Genomic DNA, 17,623 nt, shown 5'->3' on the forward strand with positions numbered 1-17,623 from the left:
TGGCCAGAAGATCCATAACATTATGGGTCCTTAGGCTGGCCAGAAGATCCATAACATTATGGGTCCTTAGGCTGGCCAGAAGATCCATAATATTATGGGTCCTTAGGCTGGCCAGAAGAGCCATAACATTATGGGTCCTTAGGCTGGCCAGAAGATCCATAACATTATGGGTCCTTAGGCTGGCCAGAAGATCCATAACATTATGGGTCCTTAGGCTGGCCAGAAGAGCCATAACATTATGGGTCCTTAGGCTGGCCAGAAGATCCATAACATTATGGGGTCCTTAGGCTGGCCAGAAGATCCATAACATTATGGGTCCTTAGGCTGTCCAGAAGATCCATAACATTATGGGGTCCTTAGGCTGTCCAGAAGATCCATAACATTATGGGGTCCTTAGGCTGGCCAGAAGATCCATAACATTATGGGGTCCTTAGGCTGGCCAGAAGATCCATAACATTATGGGTCCTTAGGCTGGCCAGAAGATCCATAACATTATGGGTCCTTAGGCTGGCCAGAAGATCCATAACATTATGGGTCCTTAGGCTGGCCAGAAGATTCATAACATTATGGGTCCTTAGGCTGGCCAGAAGATCCATAACATTATGGGTCCTTAGGCTGGCCAGAAGATCCATAACATTATGGGTCCTTAGGCTGGCCAGAAGATCCATAACATTATGGGTCCTTAGGCTGGCCAGAAGATCCATAACATTATGGGTCCTTAGGCTGGCCAGAAGATCCATAACATTATGGGTCCTTAGGCTGGCCAGAAGATCCATAACATTATGGGTCCTTAGGCTGGCCAGAAGATCCATAACATTATGGGTCCTTAGGCTGGCCAGAAGATCCATAACATTATGGGTCCTTAGGCTGGCCAGAAGATCCATAACGTTATGGGTCCTTAGGCTGGCCAGAAGATCCATAACATTATGGGGTCCTTAGGCTGGCCAGAAGATCCATAACATTATGGGTCCTTAGGCTGGCCAGAAGATCCATAACATTATGGGTCCTTAGGCTGGCCAGAAGATCCATAACATTATGGGTCCTTAGGCAAATGTATTCCTTGTCAGGAGAGGGACCTATGTACCGAATTTCGTGACTTAAGGTCAAACTGAGTGAGAGGGGTTTCCATTTTCAACCTCTTGGTATATAGTATGGACTGTATAGACAAGTATCCAATCTGTCTGGAGGGCTTTCCATACACAGGTAGGGTATATAGTATGGACTGTATAGACAAGTATCCAATCTGTCTGTAGGGCTTTCCTCACACAGGTAGGGTGTATAGTATGGACTGTATAGACAAGTATCCAATCTGTCTGGAGGGCTTTCCTCACACAGGTAGGGTGTATAGTATGGACTGTATAGACAAGTATCCAATCTGTCTGGAGGGCTTTCCTCACACAGGTAGGGTATATAGTATAGACTGTATTGATAAGTATCCAATCTTTCTGGAGGGCTTTCCTCACACAGGTAGGGTATATAGTATAGACTGTATTGACAAGTATCCAATCTGTCTGTAGGGCTTTCCATACACAGGTAGGGTATATAGTATGTACTGTATAGACAAGTATCCAATCTGTCTGGAGGGCTTTCCTCACACAGGTAGGGTATATAGTATAGACTGTATAGACAAGTTGTGTATGTATTCACCCCATTTGCTATGAAGCCCCTAAATAAGATCTGGTGCAACCAATTACCTTCAGAAGTCACATAATTATTTAAATAAAGTCCACCTGTGTGCAATCTAAGTGTCACATGATCTCAGTATATATACCTGTTCTGAAAGGCCCAAGAGTCTGCATCACCACTAAGCAAGGGGCACCATGAAGACCAAGGAGCTCTCCAAACAGGTCAGGGACAAAGTTGTGGAGAAGTACAGATCAGGGTTGAGTTATAAAAAAATATCTGAAACTTTGAACATCACACGTAGCCCCATTAAATCCATTATTAAAAAATGGAAAGAATATGGCACCACAACAAACCTGCCAAGAGAGGGCCGCCCACCAAAACTCATGGACCAGGCAAGGAGGGCATTAATCAGAGGCAACAAAGAGACCAAAGATAACTCTGAAGGAGCAGCAAAACCCCACAGTGGAGATTGGAGTATCTGTCCATAGGACCACTTTAAACCTTACACTCCACAGAGCTGGGCTTTACGGAAGAGTGGACAGAAAAAAGCCATTGCTTAAATAAAAAATAAGCAAAAACGTTTGGTGTTCGCCAAAAGGCATGTGGGAGACTCCCCAAACATATGGAAGAAGGTACTCTGGTCAGATGAGACTAAAATTGAGCTTTTTGGCCATCAAGGAAAACGCTATGTCTGGCGCAAACCCAACACCTCTCATCACCCCGAGAACAGCATCCCCACAGTGAAGCATGGTGGTGGCAGCATCATGCTGTGGGGATGTTTTTCATCGGCAGGGAAACTGGTCAGAATTGAAGGAATGATGGATGGCGCTAAATACAGGGAAATTCTTGAGGGAAACCTGTTTCAGTCTTCCAGAGATTTGAGACTGGGATGGAGGTTCACCTTCCAGCAGAACAATGACCCTAAGCATACTGCTAAAGCAACACTCGAGTGGTTTATGGGGAAATATTTAAATGTCTTGGAATGGCCTAGTCAAAGCCCAGACCTCAATCCAATTGAGAATCTGTGGTATGACTTAAAGATTGCTGTACACCAGAAAAACCCATCCAACTTGGTGAAGCTGGAGCAGTTTTGCCTTGAAGAATGGGCAAAAATCCCAGTGGCTAGATGTACCAAGCTTATAGAGACATACCCCAAGAGATTTGCAGCTGTAATTGCTGCAAAAGGTGGCTCTACAAAGTATTGACTTTGTGGGGGGTGATTACTTATGCACATTCAAGTTTTCTGTTTTTTTTGTCTAATATCTTGTTTGTTTCACAATAAAAAATATTTTGCATCTTCAAAGTGGTAGGCATGTTGTGAAATCATATGATACAACCCCCCCCCCCCCCCCCCCAAAATGTATTTTAATTCCAAGTTGTAAGGCAACAAAACAGGCGAAAATGCCAAGGGGGGTGAATACTTTCGCAAGCCACTGTAAACAGTATAGACTGTATAGACAAGTATTCATGTTTGTTCAGAGGAAACGGCCATCTTCCCTGGTCGTCTCCTATCCTGTCATCTAGTTCAGCATTGGTTGTGTTATCATGGACATGTTGGTCACCCAGGCAGCGTCTCTGTGCGTCTTCAAGCCCAGTGTAGCATGAGAGAAATGCTGTATCCCAGATGGAACCCTATTCCCTATATAGTGCACTACTTTAGACCAGGGCCCTATGGAACCCTATTCCCTATATATAGGGAACAGGGAGCCATTTGGGAAGTATCCAGAGAGCCAGTCTCACCATGTACTGTAACTTTACCCCTCGTCTCCTCCTCATCCTCCTCCTCTTCTCCCCTTGTCTCCTCCCCTACCTCCCAGGGCTCTGAGGCTCTCTGACAGTGCTACTCCTCCTCCTCCTCCTCCTCCTCCTCCTCTTCTCCCCTACCTCCCAGGGCTCTGAGGCTCTCTGACAGTGCTACTCCTCCATGGACGGCAGACACAGTGATTCTAAGAGCTTACATGCCCCAAATCACACAATGCTTTTAACAGCATGAGACAGATATGACGTGAGCTCTCATGGCAACCTAGCTAGAAGCATGAGAAGCTGTCATCTGAACCAAATGGTCCTAATGGGGTGTGTGTGTGTGTGTGTGTGTGTGTGTGTGTGTGTGTCTGTGTCTGTGTCTGTGTCTGTGTCTGTGTCTGTGTCTCTGTCTCTGTCTCTGTCTCTGTCTCTGTCTCTGTCTCTGTCTCTGTCTCTGTGTCTGTGTCTGTGTCTGTCTGTCTGTCTGTCTGTCTGTCTGTCTGTCTGTCTGTCTGTCTGTGTGTCTGTGTGTGTGTGTGTGTGTGTGTGTGTGTTCGAGAGAGAGCAAGAATAACGTATCGTGAACCTACCGGTTCCAAGTTTGAAAAACATGTACTTTATTTTTCCTGATAGAAATAACACCATTCACCATGCACTGTCATTACCTACTGATGAGATCTATTGATAAGAGCTAGGTAAATCAGACACCATTCACCATGCACTGTCATTTACAACTTGATTAGAGCTATGTAAATTAGTCATCTGTTTGGAGAAGGGGATTGTAAATACACATTTCAATTGTTTTAGATGGACCAGGCTCCCTCCCTCCCTCCCTCTCCCTTCCTAGTGGCAGGGTAGCCTAGTGGTCAGAGCGTTGGACTAGTAACCGGAAGGCTGACGAGGTACAAATCTGTCGTTCTGCCCCTGAACAAGGCAGTTAACCCACTGTTCCTAGGCCGTCATTGGAAATAAGAATTTGTTCTTAACTGACTTGCCTAGTTAAATAAAGGTACAATAAAAGATGGTCTTTCTTTATAATCCCTGGAGCCGAATGTGAAACCAGTTATGTGGAAGCAAACTGAAAATCATATCAACATGACATGTATGGCGACCCCCTTTTTCCACAGTGAAAATAGGCTCATTTTCATTTTGTGTGCGCTTTATCATTTACGTGGATGACATTTGGGCACTCAAACTATAGTCTTCTGTAGGGCTGAACCTGCCTAGTTGATGTGCGCGCTTCGGTGCGTTTTAATTATATGCCCGGGCTTTTTCTCCGTTTTATTTTTCTCCGTTTGTATCGGGTTAAATATTATCTACTATCGGGAGCCACCGTCAGTAAAAACCTACGTACATTTATTGTTTGGCATCATTCCCATTCCGTGTAACTTTCTTTCGTCTGTCACGTCTGTGTAGTTGTTCCCGAGGTTCGCTAGCATTAGTGGGATCATATCAGGCTAACGTTGCGCAAATAATGTACGACATGTAGCCTATTTTAATCCTGATGAAACTCAGACAACATTTAGCAGGTTAAACCTGGAGCCTGGTGCTCGGTACACGACGCCTGGACCGTTGTTATACAGTTCCCATGATTAGTGATAATTCGGGGAGATTTATAGGATTATTGTTCAACCCCCTATTCTATACATGTTTCCACCTTCCAATATGTCATGGATTGAACGTGGACACGACAACTTTCAGGGTGAATCAACCCGCTGTATTTTTTTATTCATCAATATATTTGGTGCGTAAAGGCTCTCCAAACCATTTTAATGATTCATACATACTTTCCTAACCCTACAATTCCGTGGTGTAAAGTAGTTAGGGTAAAAATACTTTAAAGTACTACTACTACTACTACTAGTAGTAGTAGTAGTAGTAGTAGTAGTAGTAGTAGTAGTAGTAGTAGTTTTTCTGGGTATCTGTACTTTACTATTTATATTTTTGACAACTTTTACTTTTACTCTACTACATTCCTAAAGAAAATAATGTACTTTTTACTCCTTACATTTTCCCTGACACTAAAAAGTACTAGTTCCATTTTGAATGCTGAGCAGGACAGGAAAGTGGTCCAATTCACGCACTTATCAAGAGAACATCCCTGGTCATCCCTACTGCCTCTGATCTGGAGGACTCACTAAACAGAGAACATCCCTGGTCATCCCTACTGCCTCTGATCTGGAGGACTCACTAAACAGAGAACATCCCTGGTCATCCCTACTGCCTCTGATCTGGAGGACTCACTAGACAGAGAACATCCCTGGTCATCCCTACTGCCTCTGATCTGGAGGACACACTAAACAGAGAACATCCCTGGTCATCCCTACTGCCTCTGATCTGGAGGACTCACTAAACAGAGAACATCCCTGGTCATCCCTACTGCCTCTGATCCGGAGGACTCACTAAACAGAGAACATCCCTGGTCATCCCTACTGCCTCTGATCTGGAGGACTCACTAAACAGAGAACATCCCTGGTCATCCCTACTGTCTCTGATCTGTAGGACTCACTAGACAGAGAACATCCCTGGTCATCCCTACTGTCTCTGATCTGGAGGACTCACTAGACAGAGAACATCCCTGGTCATCCCTACTGCCTCTGATCTGGAGGACTCACTAGACAGAGAACATCCCTGGTCATCCCTACTGCCTCTGATCTGGAGGACTCACTAGACAGAGAACATCCCTGGTCATCCCTACTGCCTCTGATCTGGAGGACTCACTAGACAGAGAACATCCCTGGTCATCCCTACTGCCTCTGATCTGGAGGACTCACTAAACAGAGAACATCCCTGGTCATCCCTACTGTCTCTGATCTGGAGGACTCACTAAACAGAGAATATCCCTGGTCATCCCTACTGCCTCTGATCTAGAGGACTCACTAAACAGAGAACATCCCTGGTCATCCCTACTGCCTCTGATCTGGAGGACTCAGTAAACAGAGAACATCCCTGGTCATCCCTACTGTCTCTGATCTGGAGGACTCACTAAACAGAGAACATCCCTGGTCATCCCTACTGCCTCTGATCTAGAGGACTCACTAAACAGAGAACATCCCTGGTCATCTCTACTGCCTCTGATCTGGAGGACTCACTAAACAGAGAACATCCCTGGTCATCCCTACTGCCTCTGATCTGGAGGACTCACTAGACAGAGAACATCCCTGGTCATCCCTACTGCCTCTGATCTGGAGGACTCACTAAACAGAGAACATCCCTGGTCATCCCTACTGTCTCTGATCTGGAGGACTCACTAGACAGAGAACATCCCTGGTCATCCCTACTGCCTCTGATCTGGAGGACTCACTAAACAGAGAACATCCCTGGTCATCCCTACTGCCTCTGATCTGGAGGACTCACTAAACAGAGAACATCCCTGGTCATCCCTACTGCCTCTGATCTGGAGGACTCACTAGACAGAGAACATCCCTGGTCATCCCTACTGCCTCTGATCTGGAGGACTCACTAAACAGAGAACATCCCTGGTCATCCCTACTGTCTCTGATCTGGAGGACTCACTAGACAGAGAACATCCCTGGTCATCCCTACTGTCTCTGATCTGGAGGACTCACTAGACAGAGAACATCCCTGGTCATCCCTACTGTCTCTGATCTGGAGGACTCACTAGACAGAGAACATCCCTGGTCATCCCTACTGCCTCTGATCTGGAGGACTCACTAGACAGAGAACATCCCTGGTCATCCCTACTGCCTCTGATCTGGAGGACTCAGTAAACAGAGAACATCCCTGGTCATCCCTACTGTCTCTGATCTGGAGGACTCACTAAACAGAGAATATCCCTGGTCATCCCTACTGCCTCTGATCTGGAGGACTCACTAGACAGAGAACATCCCTGGTCATCCCTACTGTCTCTGATCTGGAGGACTCACTAAACAGAGAACATCCCTGGTCATCCCTACTGTCTCTGATCTGGAGGACTCACTAGACAGAGAATATCCCTGGTCATCCCTACTGCCTCTGATCTGGAGGACTCACTAGACAGAGAACATCCCTGGTCATCCCTACTGTCTCTGATCTGGAGGACTCACTAGACAGAGAACATCCCTGGTCATCCCTACTGCCTCTGATCTGGCTAAAATGTGCCCAAATAATCAACAAGATCAGAGTATTTATTAAATCTACCAGTTGGTGCTGAAACGGAGACGAATATGCATATATTTAGATGTCTTTCTCTCATTATCTTACCTCATTTGCACTCACTGTATATAGGCTTTTTGTTTTCTTTTGTTCTACTGTATTATTGACTGTATGTTTTGTTTATTCCATGTGTGACTCTGTGTTGTTATTGACTGTATGTTTTGTTTATTCCATGTGTGACTCTGTGTTGTTATTGACTGTATGTTTTGTTTATTCCATGTGTAGCTCTGTGTTGTTATATGTGTCGAACTGCTTTGCTTTATCTTGGCCAGGTCGCAGTTGTAAATGAGAACTTGTTCTCAACCAGCCTACCTGGTTTAAATAAAGGTGAAATAAAAAAAATGGATCCCTATATTCTGAACCCGTTCTATTTGTATTTAGCCTTTATTGTAACTAGGCCGCCCCTATTGAGTCTGTGGACAAAATTAAAATTAAAAGGTATACCATATTTAATTAAAGGGATGGCTTAAGATAAACGTACTGAAAAACCCCATTGATTGAAAACTCCAAGAGAAAAACTGTTGGGCTCGTGGGAAGGTTTTCAGCGGTTGAATTAAATGTATTCCGAGTGCGCGAGGTAGCCACACCCGCAGAGAGCGTTAACACAACTGAATAATGTCTTGATCACACCTACAGCATTTTTCGCGCAAAATGGTATGCGGCAAAGTTCAACATTCACCTTCTGCTACTATTTCTGTCAAGACATCACTGCATACAATTTGACACGTACATTCGATCAATCCAGATTTATGCACCACACAGAACGCACCGCAACTGGCTCTGCAACGCAACCCTGCAAAAAGGCTAACGCAGCGTTCCATTGGAAAGTAATGTACTTCTGGTGTCCCAAAACGCAAAAAACACTGTTGGTGTGATCAAGGCGTTAAGGCAAGTCTGAATAGCAAATACTGACAAGTGCTTAGGAAAGGATTGTGTAGGAAGTCTGGATATGTTTACTATTTATCTATTCAATGTTGTCCCTCCCTCTCTCTCTCTCTCTCTCCCTCTCTCTCTTTCCCTCTCTCTCTCTCTCTCTTTCCCTCTCTCTCTCTCTTTGCCTCTCTCTCTCTCTCCCTCCCTCTCTCTCTTTCCCTCTCTCTCTCTCTTTTCTCTCTCTCTCTCTTTGCCTCTCTCTCTCTCTCTCCCTCTCTCTCTTTCCCTCTCCCTCTCTCTCTTTCCCTCTTTCCCTTTCCCTCTCCCTCTTTCTCTTTCCCTCTCTCTCTCTCTTTGCCTCTCTCTCTCTCTTTGCCTCTCTCTCTCTCTTTGCCTCTCTCTCTCTCTTTCCCTCTCTCTCTCTTTCTCTCTCTCTTTTTCCCTCTCTCTCTTTCCCTCCCTCCCTCTCTCTCTCTTTCCCTCCCTCCCTCTCTCTCTCTCTCTCTCTCTCTCTCTCTCTCCCTCTCTTTCTCAGCGACCTCCACCAGCTCTCTACAGGGCCTGGACAACACTGATGGAGGGGTGTGTAGAGCCACATCCATGAAGCTGGTACTGAGAGTAGGACAGAGTAAGTTATGTGTGTGTATTGTGTTGTCTGTGTGTCTCTGTGTATATTGTGTTGTGTGTGTGTGTGTGTGTCTCTGTGTCTCTGTGTCTCTGTCTGTGTGTGTGTGTTTGTCTGTGTCTGTGTAGGGAAGAATGTTTCACGCATGGCTTTTCTTACGATTCTAACACTTTATGTATGGATTCTCTTATGATCCTAGCGATACGTATGTTCAACCTTTTGGCAGCTATCTGGCTCCATAGCTGCATTCCTGCGTGACCTGCGGGTCCTGACAGAGTTCGTTGTGACATGGTCTGCATTTTTCATGCTTCGGATGGTCAGACAGGGGACTTTGGGATGATCGTATTTTTGTTGTGCTGCAGATTATTTGGAAACGGCCGTCATTCAGCTTTGTATCCGTTAGCCGACTGATTATATTAAAATAAAAATATTTTTCACATTATTCACGCACAGAATCCGCTGTTTCAACTCCAGTAGCCTCTCTCCTCTCCTAGTTGGGTGTGCGAGTTCAAGTGTGCCTAGTATGAGTAGGTGGCCTACATGGGCCGAGAATCACGTTGCAGTTCATTTAAATATGAAATTAACTTAACTATGAGTCGACTGTACATTTACCACACTGTCTGTAAATAAATATTGATCATGGAAAGAACTGGAGGGCGCTCAAACAACGTGAGTCGACGTGCAATCAAAACGCGTAATCCTGATTGAAAAGGAAAAGGCATAACGCGCACATACGTAGGCTAGGTTACTATGGTGACCAGAGGTTAGGTTACTATGGTGACCAGAGGTTAGGTTACTATGGTGACCAGAGGTTAGGTTACTACGGTGACCAGAGGTTAGGTTACTACGGTGACCAGAGGTTAGGTTACTATGGTGACCAGAGGTTAGGTTACTATGGTGACCAGAGGTTAGGTTACTCTGGTGACCAGAGGTTAGGTTACTATGGTATGGTAGTATAATGACGTGGCTGTTGGTGTGAATACTGTATTGTAGTATAATGACCTGGCTGTTGGTGTGAATACTGTATTGTAGTATAATGACCTGGCTGTTGGTGTGAATACTGTATTGTAGTATAATGACCTGGCTGTTGGTGTGAATACTGTATTGTAGTATAATGACCTGGCTGTTGGTGTGAATACTGTATTGTAGTATAATGACCTGGCTGTTGGTGTGAATACTGTATTGTAGTATAATGACCTGGCTGTTGGTGTGAATACTGTATGGTAGTATAATGACCTCTGGTGTGAATACTGTATTGTAGTATAATGACGTGGCTGTTGGTGTGAATACTGTATTGTAGTATAATGACCTGGCTGTTGGTGTGAATACTGTATTGTAGTATAATGACCTGGCTGTTGGTGTGAATACTGTATGGTAGTATAATGACCTGGCTGTTGGTGTGAATACTGTATTGTAGTATAATGACCTGGCTGTTGGTGTGAATACTGTATGGTAGTATAATGACCTGGCTGTTGGTGTGAATACTGTATTGTAGCATAATGACCTGGCTGTTGGTGTGAATACTGTATTGTAGTATAATGACCTGGCTGTTGGTGTGAATACTGTATGGTAGCATAATGACCTGGCTGTTGGTGTGAATACTGTATTGTAGTATAATGACCTGGCTGTTGGTGTGAATACTGTATTGTAGTATAATGACCTGGCTGTTGGTGTGAATACTGTATGGTAGTATAATGACCTGGCTGTTGGTGTGAATACTGTATTGTAGTATAATGACCTGGCTGTTAGTGTGAATACTGTATTGTAGTATAATGACCTGGCTGTTGGTGTGAATACTGTATTGTAGTATAATGACCTGGCTGTTGGTGTGAATACTGTATGGTAGTATAATGACGTGGCTGTTGGTGTGAATACTGTATGGTAGTATAATGACCTGGCTGTTGGTGTGAATACTGTATTGTAGTATAATGACCTGGCTGTTGGTGTGAATACTGTATGGTAGTATAATGGCTGTTGGTGTGAATACTGTATTGTAGTATAATGACCTGGCTGTTGGTGTGAATACTGTATGGTAGTATAATGACGTGGCTGTTGGTGTGAATACTGTATTGTAGTATAATGACCTGGCTGTTGGTGTGAATACTGTATGGTAGTATAATGGCTGTTGGTGTGAATACTGTATTGTAGTATAATGACCTGGCTGTTGGTGTGAATACTGTATGGTAGTATAATGACGTGGCTGTTGGTGTGAATACTGTATGGTAGTATAATGACGTGGCTGTTGGTGTGAATACTGTATTGTAGTATAATGACCTGGCTGTTGGTGTGAATACTGTATGGTAGTATAATGGCTGTTGGTGTGAATACTGTATGGTAGTATAATGACCTGGCTGTTGGTGTGAATACTGTATGGTAGTATAATGACCTGGCTGTTGGTGTGAATACTGTATGGTAGTATAATGACCTGGCTGTTGGTGTGAATACTGTATTGTAGCATAATGACCTGGCTGTTGGTGTGAATACTGTATTGTAGTATAATGACCTGGCTGTTGGTGTGAATACTGTATGGTAGTATAATGACCTGGCTGTTGGTGTGAATACTGTATGGTAGTATAATGACGTGGCTGTTGGTGTGAATACTGTATGGTAGTATAATGGCTGTTGGTGTGAATACTGTATTGTAGTATAATGACCTGGCTGTTGGTGTGAATACTGTATGGTAGTATAATGGCTGTTGGTGTGAATACTGTATTGTAGTATAATGACCTGGCTGTTGGTGTGAATACTGTATTGTAGCATAATGACCTGGCTGTTGGTGTGAATACTGTATTGTAGTATAATGACCTGGCTGTTGGTGTGAATACTGTATTGTAGTATAATGACCTGGCTGTTGGTGTGAATACTGTATGGTAGTATAATGACCTGGCTGTTGGTGTGAATACTGTATGGTAGTATAATGACCTGGCTGTTGGTGTGAATACTGTATGGTAGTATAATGACCTGGCTGTTGGTGTGAATACTGTATTGTAGTATAATGACCTGGCTGTTGGTGTGAATACTGTATGGTAGTATAATGACCTGGCTGTTAGTGTGAATACTGTATTGTAGTATAATGACCTGGCTGTTGGTGTGAATACTGTATTGTAGTATAATGACCTGGCTGTTGGTGTGAATACTGTATTGTAGTATAATGACCTGGCTGTTGGTGTGAATACTGTATTGTAGTATAATGACCTGGCTGTTGGTGTGAATACTGTATTGTAGTATAATGACCTGGCTGTTGGTGTGAATACTGTATGGTAGTATAATGACCTGGCTGTTGGTGTGAATACTGTATGGTAGTATAATGACCTGGCTGTTGGTGTGAATACTGTATTGTAGTATAATGACCTGGCTGTTGGTGTGAATACTGTATGGTAGTATAATGACCTGGCTGTTGGTGTGAATACTGTATGGTAGTATAATGACCTGGCTGTTGGTGTGAATACTGTATTGTAGTATAATGACCTGGCTGTTGGTGTGAATACTGTATTGTAGTATAATGACCTGGCTGTTGGTGTGAATACTGTATGGTAGTATAATGACCTGGCTGTTGGTGTGAATACTGTATGGTAGTATAATGACCTGGCTGTTGGTGTGAATACTGTATGGTAGTATAATGACCTGGCTGTTGGTGTGAATACTGTATTGTAGTATAATGACCTGGCTGTTGGTGTGAATACTGTATTGTAGTATAATGACCTGGCTGTTGGTGTGAATACTGTATGGTAGTATAATGACCTGGCTGTTGGTGTGAATACTGTATGGTAGTATAATGACCTGGCTGTTGGTGTGAATACTGTATTGTAGTATAATGACCTGGCTGTTGGTGTGAATACTGTATTGTAGTATAATGACCTGACTGTTGGTGTGAATACTGTATGGTAGTATAATGACCTGGCTGTTGGTGTGAATACTGTATTGTAGTATAATGACCTGGCTGTTGGTGTGAATACTGTATTGTAGTATAATGACCTGGCTGTTGGTGTGAATACTGTATTGTAGCATAATGACCTGGCTGTTGGTGTGAATACTGTATGGTAGTATAATGACCTGGCTGTTGGTGTGAATACTGTATGGTAGTATAATGACCTGGCTGTTGGTGTGAATACTGTATGGTAGTATAATGACCTGGCTGTTGGTGTGAATACTGTATGGTAGTATAATGACCTGACTGTTGGTGTGAATACTGTATTGTAGCATAATGACCTGGCTGTTGGTGTGAATACTGTATTGTAGTATAATGACCTGGCTGTTGGTGTGAATACTGTATTGTAGTATAATGACCTGGCTGTTGGTGTGAATACTGTATTGTAGTATAATGACCTGGCTGTTGGTGTGAATACTGTATGGTAGTATAAAGACCTGGCTGTTGGTGTGAATACTGTATTGTAGCATAATGACCTGGCTGTTGGTGTGAATACTGTATTGTAGTATAATGACCTGGCTGTTGGTGTGAATACTGTATTGTAGCATAATGACCTGGCTGTTGGTGTGAATACTGTATTGTAGTATAATGACCTGGCTGTTGGTGTGAATACTGTATGGTAGTATAATGAGGTGTGTTTGATCTATTCTAGGTTCCTCCAAACCCCTTCCTCTCCCTGAAGAGTCTCCCACCAGGTTCCCCCCTCAGCACCCTGAGGCCGCAGACAAGGAGCTTCCCATTAAAGACAATGATGTGACGAACAATGCTGGTATGTGTTTATATCTAACTCAATGTAGTGGGAAGTGTTATTCAATAGGACTGTAGAGGGGGACATACTGAGGGGTCTTAATGTGTTTATATCTAACTCAATGTAGTGGGAAGTGTTATTCAATAGGACTGTAGAGGGGGACATACTGAGGGGTCTTAATGTGTTTATATCTAACTCAATGTAGTGGGAAGTGTTATTCAATAGGACTGTAGAGGGGGACATACTGAGGGGTCTTAATGTGTTTATATTTAACTCTCCTTTACCCTTTACACCACTAGACCTCTGTCTGTACAAGGAGAATCAAATGATTCTTAAGTTCTTTCTTTGTCTTTGCATTAAAACTCTCTCTCTCTCTCTCTCTCTCCCTCTCTCTCTTTCTCTCTCTTTTCCTTTCTCGCTCTCTCTTTTTCAGAAATCACTCACAGCGAAGGAGACATTGACACAGAAGGCAGAGCCTCGTCAACAGAAGGCGGATCCATCGGCTCTGAAGTCGGACTCTTCGTTGGCGTGGCCTGTGGCATCGTCCTCCTCCTATTGGTCATCGTGGTCCTACTGATGGTGGTGTGGCGGTACCACAGGCGCCACACCACGCCGGACAGGGACGTCCAACAGTCTCTGTCCCTCAACACCCTGGCCACGCCCAAGAGAGACAGCTACGGAGGGAGTAGCGAGGACATCCGGTCAGAGCCCAGCCACACGGTGTTTCCTCCGAGGCCCTCTGACTCCGTGTTCTGTAGGCACCATGAGAGGGTCAGTGGAGACTACAGACATCCTGTTTATATGGTACAGGAGATGCCTCCACAGAGTCCTACTAATTTATACTACAAGGTCTGAGGGACCTGTGGGTCTTCTCACAGGGGCCAAGGACCAATGGAATGAATGAGGAGTTGCTCAGTCCCCTGTGAGGAAGAGACGTCCCCGCTGTGTGCTTTATGAAGTCAGTGGGCCAAGGACCAATGGAATGAATGAAGAGTTGTTCAGTCCCCCAATGAGGAAGAGACGTCGCCACTGTGTGCTTTATGAAGTCAATGGGCCAAGGACCAATGGAATGAATGAAGAGTTGTTCAGTCCCCCAATGAGGAAGAGACGTCGCCACTGTGTGCTTTATGAAGTCAGTGGGCCAAGGACCAATGGAATGAATGAAGAGTTGTTCAGTCCCCCAATGAGGAAGAGACGTCGCCACTGGGTGCTTTATGAAGTCAGTGGGCCAAGCGGTGTGCTTTATGAAGTCAGTGGGCCAAGCTGTGTGCTTTATGAAGTCAGTGGGCCAAGCTGTGTGCTTTATGAAGTCAGTGGGCCAAGCTGTGTGCTTTATGAAGTCAGTGGGCCAAGCTGTGTGCTTTATGAAGTCAGTGGGCCAAGCTGTGTGCTTTATGAAGTCAGTGGGCCAAGCTGTGTGCTTTATGAAGTCAGTGGGCCAAGCTGTGTGCTTTATGAAGTCAGTGGGCCAAGCTGTGTGCTTTATGAAGTCAGTGGGCCAAGCTGTGTGCTTTATGAAGTCAGTGGGCAAAGCTGTGGTTTATGAAGTCAGTGGGCCAAGCTGTGGTTTATGAAGTCAGTGGGCCAAGCTGTGTGCTTTATGAAGTCAGTGGGCCAAGCTGTGGTTTATGAAGTCAGTGGGCCAAGCTGTGGTTTATGAAGTCAGTGGGCCAAGCTGTGGTTTATGAAGTCAGTGGGCCAAGCTGTGGTTTATGAAGTCAGTGGGCCAAGCTGTGTGCTTTATGAAGTCAGTGGGCCAAGCTGTGGTTTATGAAGTCAGTGGGCCAAGCTGTGTGCTTTATGAAGTCAGTGGGCCAAGCTGTGGTTTATGAAGTCAGTGGGCCAAGCTGTGTGCTTTATGAAGTCAGTGGGCCAAGCTGTGGTTTATGAAGTCAGTGGGCCAAGCTGTGCTTTATGAAGTCAGTGGGCCAAGCTGTGGTTTATGAAGTCAATGGGCCAAGCTGTGCTTTATGAAGTCAATGGGCCAAGCTGTGCTTTATGAAGTCAGTGGGCCAAGCTGTGGTTTATGAAGTCAGTGGGCCAAGCTGTGCTTTATGAAGTCAGTGGGCCAAGCTGTGGTTTATGAAGTCAATGGGCCAAGCTGTGCTTTATGAAGTCAATGGGCCAAGCTGTGCTTTATGAAGTCAGTGGGCCAAGCTGTGTGCTTTATGAAGTCAGTGGGCCAAGCTGTGGTTTATGAAGTCAGTGGGCCAAGCTGTGTGCTTTATGAAGTCAGTGGGCCAAGCTGTGGTTTATGAAGTCAGTGGGCCAAGCTGTGTGCTTTATGAAGTCAGTGGGCCAAGCTGTGTGCTTTATGAAGTCAGTGGGCCAAGCTGTGTGCTTTATGAAGTCAGTGGGCCAAGCTGTGTGCTTTATGAAGTCAGTGGGCCAAGCTGTGTGCTTTATGAAGTCAGTGGGCCAAGCTGTGTGCTTTATGAAGTCAGTGGGCCAAGCTGTGTGCTTTATGAAGTCAATGGGCCAAGCTGTGGTTTATGAAGTCAGTGGGCCAAGCTGTGTGCTTTATGAAGTCAGTGGGCCAAGCTGTGTGCTTTATGAAGTCAATGGGCCAAGCTGTGGTTTATGAAGTCAGTGGGCCAAGCTGTGTGCTTTATGAAGTCAATGGGCCAAGCTGTGTGGTTTCAGGCCTGGGACGAGAACATGTCCGTCACCTACCTTGAAATCCTTCCCTGTGTGAGCTTTTTATTTTATTTTTAGAAAACACGCTCTCTGAACAATCTAGACATTATCAAGGCCGGAGAATCTAATCATTTGGGCCACATTTTTATTTCCTTGGAGAGAGAGAATGGATAAAGGCTTTAAAGACAGAGTGCATTCTGGGATTTTCACAAGGAAAGCTAACCCTGAGTTGGCAATGACTTGCTGTTACGTGTACTGCTGCTAAACGAGGAACTGTCTTCTTTTTGAATAAAAGAGATCCATGCTTTAGACTCGGAGCACAATTTAGCAAATGGAAACTTGAAAATATTTTTTCCGCTGTGAGAGATTTTGAATATAATGTGTGTAAAACATTTTATTTTTTGTGATCTGGTATTTTGATGTTAACTCACGCTGAAATGAATGCCTCTTAATTATATTTAGTGGCATAACTGTCAGTCTGTCTCAGGTAACAATGTCTCACTGTCACGATCGTCGTATGGAATGGACCAAGGTGCATCGTGGGGAGCGGACATTTTTATTTAATTTTGCAAACGTCGCCAACAAAACAATAATAGAACAAAAAACGACCGTGAAGCTCCGTAAGGTTATACATGCACAAACGAAGACAACTACCCACAACGACCGAAAGGAAAAAAGGCTGCCTAAGTATGAGTCCCAATCAGAGACAACGATAGACAGCTGTCCCTGATTGAGAACCATACCCGGCCAAAACATAGAAACAAACAACGTAGAATGCCCACCCCAAATCACACCCTGACCTAACCAAATAGAGAAGGTCAGGGCGTGACACTCACTGCTGATGTCCATCATGTTTCTGTTTATCAAGTGATAATTATGGGTGTTAAACAGTGGAATCTACTGGCCCTTTATCTAATGGGTGTTAAACAGTGGAATCTACTGGCCCTTTATCTAATGGGTGTTAAACAGTGGAATCTACTGGCCCTTTATCTAATGGGTGGTAATACAGTGGAATCTACTGGCCCTTTATCTAATGGGTGTTAAACAGTGGAATCTACTGGCCCTTTGTCTAATGGGTGTTAAACAGTGGAATCTACTGGCCCTTTATCTAATGGGTGTTAAACAGTGGAATCTACTGGCCCTTATCTAATGGGTGTTAAACAGTGGAATCTACTGGCCCTTTATCTAATGGGTGTTAAACAGTGGAATCTACTAGCCCTTTATCTAATGGGTGTTAAACAGTGGAATCTACTGGCCCTTTGTCTAATGGGTGTTAAACAGTGGAATC

The 17,623-nt window shown here is 44.4% G+C and overlaps 1 protein-coding gene across 1 annotated transcript in view; it reads left to right on the forward strand.

Moving 5' to 3' along the window:
- LOC149975350 (ephrin-B2a-like) overlaps positions 1–14,893 on the forward strand; it is a 17,328-nt gene extending 2,435 nt beyond the window's left edge. The window contains exons 3-5 of the mRNA XM_090209458.1: positions 8,933–9,025; positions 13,603–13,719; positions 14,150–14,893. Of these exons, the coding sequence (XP_090065584.1) occupies positions 8,933–9,025; positions 13,603–13,719; positions 14,150–14,553 (614 nt within the window). The 3' untranslated portion in view covers positions 14,554–14,893. The remainder of the gene's footprint in view (positions 1–8,932; positions 9,026–13,602; positions 13,720–14,149) is intronic.
- The last annotated feature ends 2,730 nt before the right edge of the window (positions 14,894–17,623 follow it).

Source organism: Oncorhynchus mykiss, chromosome 18, assembly GCF_057628025.1.
Source record: "Oncorhynchus mykiss isolate SJ-2025 chromosome 18, ASM5762802v1, whole genome shotgun sequence".
Classification (NCBI taxonomy): Eukaryota; Metazoa; Chordata; class Actinopteri; order Salmoniformes; family Salmonidae; genus Oncorhynchus; species Oncorhynchus mykiss.